We start from the raw sequence: 6,624 nt of genomic DNA, 5'->3' as shown, positions 1-6,624 counted from the left end.
GAATCAATTGCAAGGCATAGAACAAATTCCTACGAAAACATCGGAATTCGTTCTCAAATAGGGAGGGAGGTGTGACGTCCCGTCATTTTTTCGAATCCAAAAATTTAATTTCTTATATAATATAATAATCACAGCCCAAAATTGCATAAGAATAATTATCTCTCTATTATTATTACTTGCTTATTACATATATAATCACGCTCTTATTAATTATATTTAAATATTCAATATTACATTATCAATTATATTATAAAATATTAAAGAATAATAAATAACAGTAGAAGTAGATTACCGTATAGCATATAACGGACTATACTTGCAAACTATAACTTATGAGACAAGAATCCGATAAAAAAAGCAATGCGAAATAATAACAATTCTTTTCCTTATTAAAATAAGTATTCTTGAACTTTAATTTAATTAAAACTTGCCTAAGAAGCCAAATGGAAGCATCAGGATAGATCCATCCTTTATTAAAGTCAACAGTAATAATGATGCATATATAAAATTTATTTAAATATATACAAGAATTTGAAGTTATTAATATTATCCTAATGGTTTCAATTGCCAATATCGATTCAACTTACACTATCGTTCGTTAGACATCGTTATGTCTCCAACAATATAGTTATTCGAAAATTTACGAAATTATTATTAACAATTAATTTTAATAACAAATGAAGGAGACGACCTAGCACTCTGAAACATAGCTAACGTGATCACTATTTCAAGTAGAGTAAAAAGAAATTAATCTGGTTCCAACTAGTAAAAACAAAATGGTGGACCTCTTATAAACAAATAAAAACTTCTCTTAAACTAATGCACGAAATAAAACGAAATTTGAACGACATCATATACAAAGGCCCCTTTTTAAGACCGGAGTAATTGCACGTTGATTCGTTAGCCCAGTAAAAACAAAATGGCCGTCACTTTGTTTAAATTAATTCCGATTTTCATGAAACTTTCCATAAATGTTATACTTAAAGATTTATACACGATTTAGCTAGTTTCGAATTTCTAAGTCTAAAGATAAAAAATCCAAAATGGCGATTTTTAAAGTTGCTCCAAATCAGCTGAGACTTTACACATATCTTAGTTTTGTTACTTTAAGGCCAGTCAACATATTTTCGATCCTCTAAGTCCAAAAACAAAAAAGTTAAAAATGGCAGCCAAAAATTTTAAAATTGCCTAAAACGCATACCCTCAAAGTTTCAATTCATTTGGAAGTATACAACTAAAACCCCTTAATTGTTAGTTAAAAATTAATAATTTTACTCTTAAATATTATTTTTACCAATATTAAGAATGAGCACCACTGATAAGTACATAATTACAATAATGCACCTATGATATTATAATAAATAATTAAGTAACAAACTCTCTTTGCAACCATTAAGAAGCCGTAACTATATTAATACATATTAATAAATAATTAATAATGGATAAATTTAAATTTAATTCCAAAGTCACTAAATAATTTTAGAATGAGAACCACTGGCAACAATAATTGTTGCAAACAGAAAAGGGCTTAAATAAAAATTATAACACATTATATCATAATCGAGAGTCTTAATATATAATTATTATATAAAATAATTATATATATTAAATAATTAAATATTTCATTAAATAATTTATTAGCATTTATATATGAAAATTTTACGTTCATTAAGATCTTTACAATTTTTACTAAAACTCTCCATTATAAAATAATGTAAAAATCGAACAATGTATTATTTAAATATTATTAATATTATATTCTAGCGAAAATATTATTTTATAATAACCTTTATTCATTATAAAATTAACAAAAACCAAATTGTACTTATAAAAAGATCGATTGTTAATTAATTAATTAACATAGAAGCATAATTTATTAATTACAAAAATAATGAGAATATTAACCATATTCAATTTGACTAAAGGATATATATATATATATATATACATATTTTGATCTTTTTATAAATTTTAATATGTGAATAAGCTATGCGAATTTATATTATTTCTCTTATAATAGCACGGAATCCAAAATATCAAAATAATTAATCAATTCTTATATCAAAAGGTAGAGTAAAAATTCCTGATTTCATACATATATATATGTTCAGGAAATAATTAACAATTACTTCAATATAAGAAAAAGAAAATTAGAGTTATAAAAGAAATTTATATGTTAAAATATTATACGCTTATAACAAATGACCTTTGAATAACCTTCATTATACTACAAGAAAATTAAATATTGGAATAATTATTTGATTTTTATATCAAAATGTAAAGCAAAAATTCCTGAATCGATACATATATATATATATATATATATATGTTTATAAAATTATTAACGGTTTCCCTGCAATTAATTAAAGAAAATTAGCGTTATAAAAGAATTCATGTATTAAATATTATAAGCCTTAGTGCAAGGAAAGTATCAAGTTTCATCTTGCACCTGCGTCATCTTGAAAGATTGTTTAAACGGCGGCATCTCTTTGTAAGCCGCCGCGCTCAATACCGAAAATTACCTCTGCATATACTGAAGGAGCCCACAAGCTCGAGATCCCCGATCCCCGCGGCCCACATTCAATCTGAATATAAGGCGCGTCCGCGGACGACCAGAGCATTCAGTCGGAAATTTTCAAGAGAACAACTACAAGGAAGAACTATTCAGTCGGAAATTTTCAAGCAAGCAACAACAAGAAAAGGAGAACTATTCAGTCGGAAATTTTTGAACAAGTAACATCAAGCAAAAACCATTCAGTCGGAAATTTTCAAGAGAACAACAACTAGAAGAACTATTCAGTCGGAAATTTTCAAGAGAGCTACAACAAGAAAGGAAGAGCCATCCAGTAACTACTAATCAGCAGTTAAATACTTGTAAGTAAAATTGTACTAAGGATTATACTGAATAAAGACTTATAAACTTTTCAATCTTCGAACTTAGAAATATTTTCCCACTCTTCGAACTTAGAATATTTTCACACTTAGAAATATTTTATGATCTTCGTACTTAGAATATTTTCATACATGTTAATACTTATACTATTTTATGCCGCTGAATCCATTGAATCTTATACTTATATTATTTCACTGACTCTTTTGATAGAATAATTCTGAGATAGAATTATTTCATAATACTTTAATTTTATAGATTCAATGTTACATTTTTACGATTAATACTTATATTTTATTTCGATACCGACACTTATATTATTTTATCTCTTATTTCATACTTGATAATATTTCGTCTTTCACTGATCTTTAATCGATACTTGTATTCCACACCCTTATCCTATATTACCTATTACCTTATAACATAATACTACCTCTTTTATTTTTCAGTCGTTATTTAATCTAATTTCAAATCATTACAGTTTACTTTAAATTATTTTATTGTTTGATATAATTCAATTGTTGAATTATTAAATTATTCCAACGATATCCTGTCATAAGATCACCTCTGTGCGTCACGTTCATTGCGCGATATTTGTCATGGTGTCATGGAGTTCCTAGAACTTCCTCAGCCTCTCGTTAGTGCCGAGTGAATTGTATTCTCACCACCAGACTATATCAAACATACAATAACAGGATGCCTGCTCAGCGTGCCTGCTTCCACCTGAACAATAAAAAGATGTCGTGTAAAGTAAGCTCCTACAGTGGCAGGTGCCATCGATACTGGCTTCTGAATCCGTTCACTGACTAACAGTGGCCTACGCCTTTCCTCATAGGGTCATCTTCCCTATTTGGAAAACAGAGTTTTATTGTAACACCGAGTGACAGTGATTTTTCTTTTTTTTTCTTAAATTTACTACAGCACGTATTTGTTAAATAATTGAATATTCGATTTATATTTATACGAGTTTATCCAACTCTTTCAAGATTAATTAAAGTCATTCGACTTGAATTATGCAGTGAGTTCAGATGCTGGATAAGGATACTCTCCAGGCCGCACGATCTCACGGCAGATTCAGTCTTATTAATTATCGATATTAAACCGGATTTGTGTGGTGAGTTCAGATGCTGGATAAGGATACTCTCCAGGCCGCACGATCTCACAACTCACAATCCCCGGTGATAGGTTCGATTTACGATTGCCGAAGCCAACCTCGTACATAGAGATTAGTGAAAGCAACCTAAACCGAAATAGAATAAATAACTGCAACAGAGTATTCAAGTCTTAAAATCTACCCAGTATACTCAGTTTATCAAATCAAATTTATACAGCAATATTAAACCGGATTTGTGCAAATAAGTTCAGATGCTGGATAAGGATACTCTCCAAGCCGCACGATCTTATGACACACGATCCCCGGTAATAAATTCAGCTTGACTGCCGATACGAATCTTATGCGAAGGATTCGTGGAAACAACATAAACTGAAATTGAGTATGCCAAAAACCCGACGTGCTGGTAGGAAACATATACTAAGGCGATTGAAAGCTCGTCTTCTTAAAGCTATAAACGACTGTCTTTCTAATTCCACAACCGATTCCGAACAAATTCCTCTTATCGAACCTTCCTCTTCCAATCAAGAATCTTCTTCTTATATTATAGATTGTAAAAACAATTACATACATCCTATCGATACCGATATAGGTCCCCGTCCTTTAATAATAAATCCTGCTACCATCGGAGAATTAATAAATAAAAGATTTATCGCCAATCCCTCTGACCTTAAATCATCTTGTAACAAAGAAAGTTAAGATATTTATAGATTTTGCAAAGCAACACGCCGCTATTCAGCTTGTAATCTGAAGGCGACGCGTCATTATTCAAACTCAGAATTGTTCCATCAACTTTATTCCGATTTTTTTCTTATTTTCAAATAGAATTCAATAATTTATTAATAGACAACCGTTTACTTAATTACGATTATACTTAACAACATTTTTCCAACAAAGTAAGTTCTTCATTAATTATTTTGTAACTATTCTTTATTTCTGAAGTCTTGTCAAGTACGCAGACTCTATAATATCACTCACAAGGAATATACACACAAGAATTATTATAACCATCTTTATTCTTTTTTTTCAACAAATATACAGGCTTATGTACTACTCATAATAAAAATATAATATTAATAAATCAATAAATACTTCATTTCACCTTGTGTCAATCCGTTTCTACCTGTACTGAAATAAAAGATCCTAGCTCTCGGCGTCCCTGGGTATAACCGGTGCATTGCAGGTTGCCCATAAAAATAGAGAGCACCCTTCGTTGGTCTTCTCCGAGGAAAGATCGACAAGGAACGTCACTGGACGTGACAGGAGAATATCGCTCATCCATGACTAAAACCAGGATGTCTTCTTGTAAAGACGGGGATGGTTGATTCCATTTGTACATTGAGAGATACCGTTGAAGATATCCTTTAGACCATAACTTCCAGAAACTATCAAACATTTGTCTTGAGAGTTGCCATCGAGATAAATGTGAAATTTTTACATTTTCGAGTGATGGTTTGAGGACTGTCGCCAAAGAGCTACCAATGAGAAAATGAGCCGGAGTGAGAACGTTCAAATCGTCAGGATCATCAGTGAGTGCGCAGAGTGGTCGAGAATTGAGTATGGCTTCAACCTGCGTTAGAAAGGTGGTCATCTTTTCGTAAGTTAATATTTGATTTCCTATTACTCTCCTCAGGTGGTATTTCACCGACTTCACTCCGGCTTCCCATTTTTCTCCGAAATGGGGTGTGACTGGAGGGATAAACTTCCATAGAGTGCCATCCTTTGATAATAATGAAAAAGGCGGTCGAGTTCCTTTGAACTTGAAAAAAACAAACTGGAGCTCCTTGTCAGCTCCCTTGAGGTTGATGCCGCAGTCACTAGTTAGAGTAGCACAATTACCTCTCCTTGACACAAATCGTTTATAGGCTGATATGAATGCTTCAGTCGAATAATCAGTAACCAATTCTACGTGAATAGCAAAGGTTGATAAATACACAAATAGGGCGATGTAACCTTTGTATGTTCTTGAATTTTTTCCTTTCCAGTTTTTCAAAATGATCGGTCCAGCATAATCAATGCCAGAGTGAAGGAAAGGACGAGATGGGGTTACTCTTTCCGCAGGTAGTTGTCTCATTATTTGATGAACTCGTCTTTGGCGATATTGAGCACACTATACATTTTAAAATAAAAGATCGAACAGGTGCTCGTCCTCCAATGATCCAGAACTCGCTTCTAATCAAAGAAAGAGTTAACTGGGTTCCTCCATGTAGCGTTTTAATGTGAGCATCTGAAATGATTAAGGAGGTTAGTGCAGAATTGCGAGGCAAAATTAATGGATGTTTTGAAATGCGGATTTTGAAAGGCAGATAAGGGTGCTGACTGAAGTCGACCGCCTACTCGTATAAGTCCTTGAGAATCAATCCATGGAGTAAGACGTAGAAGTTGATTTAATCGAGGAAGCAGTTGTTGATTAGAGATAAGTTTGATTTCCTATTGAAAAGCACATTGCTGAATTTCTTTTACCCAGTAGAGTTTGGCGTTTTCCAGTTCTTGAGTTGTGATCGGTTGATTTAATAGATTCGTTCGATTTCCTTTGAAACGAGATAAGGCGCGTGTACATAGAACAGTTATTCTTAATAATCGGTTAAGACTTGAATATTTATATAAATAATATTCCAGAGAT

General features: G+C 31.8%; 1 protein-coding gene across 1 annotated transcript; it reads right to left on the bottom strand.

Moving 5' to 3' along the window:
• Window positions 1-5,109: 5,109 nt before the first annotated feature.
• LOC140674423 (uncharacterized) lies at window positions 5,110-6,075 on the bottom strand. The gene has a single exon (XM_072907927.1). It carries the CDS (start codon window positions 6,073-6,075, stop codon window positions 5,110-5,112), a length of 966 nt encoding a protein of 321 aa, XP_072764028.1.
• Between the last annotated feature and the right edge of the window lie 549 nt (window positions 6,076-6,624).

Source organism: Anoplolepis gracilipes, chromosome 16 (assembly GCF_047496725.1).
Source record: "Anoplolepis gracilipes chromosome 16, ASM4749672v1, whole genome shotgun sequence".
In the NCBI taxonomy this organism is placed as follows: domain Eukaryota; kingdom Metazoa; phylum Arthropoda; class Insecta; order Hymenoptera; family Formicidae; genus Anoplolepis; species Anoplolepis gracilipes.
This window is presented reverse-complemented; position numbering and strand designations above follow the sequence as displayed.

Excerpts from the sequence above, each read along its gene's own strand:
- LOC140674423 (XM_072907927.1), bottom strand. The coding sequence starts at position 6,075 with ATGAGACAACTACCTGCGGAAAGAGTAACCCCATCTCGTCCTTTCCTT.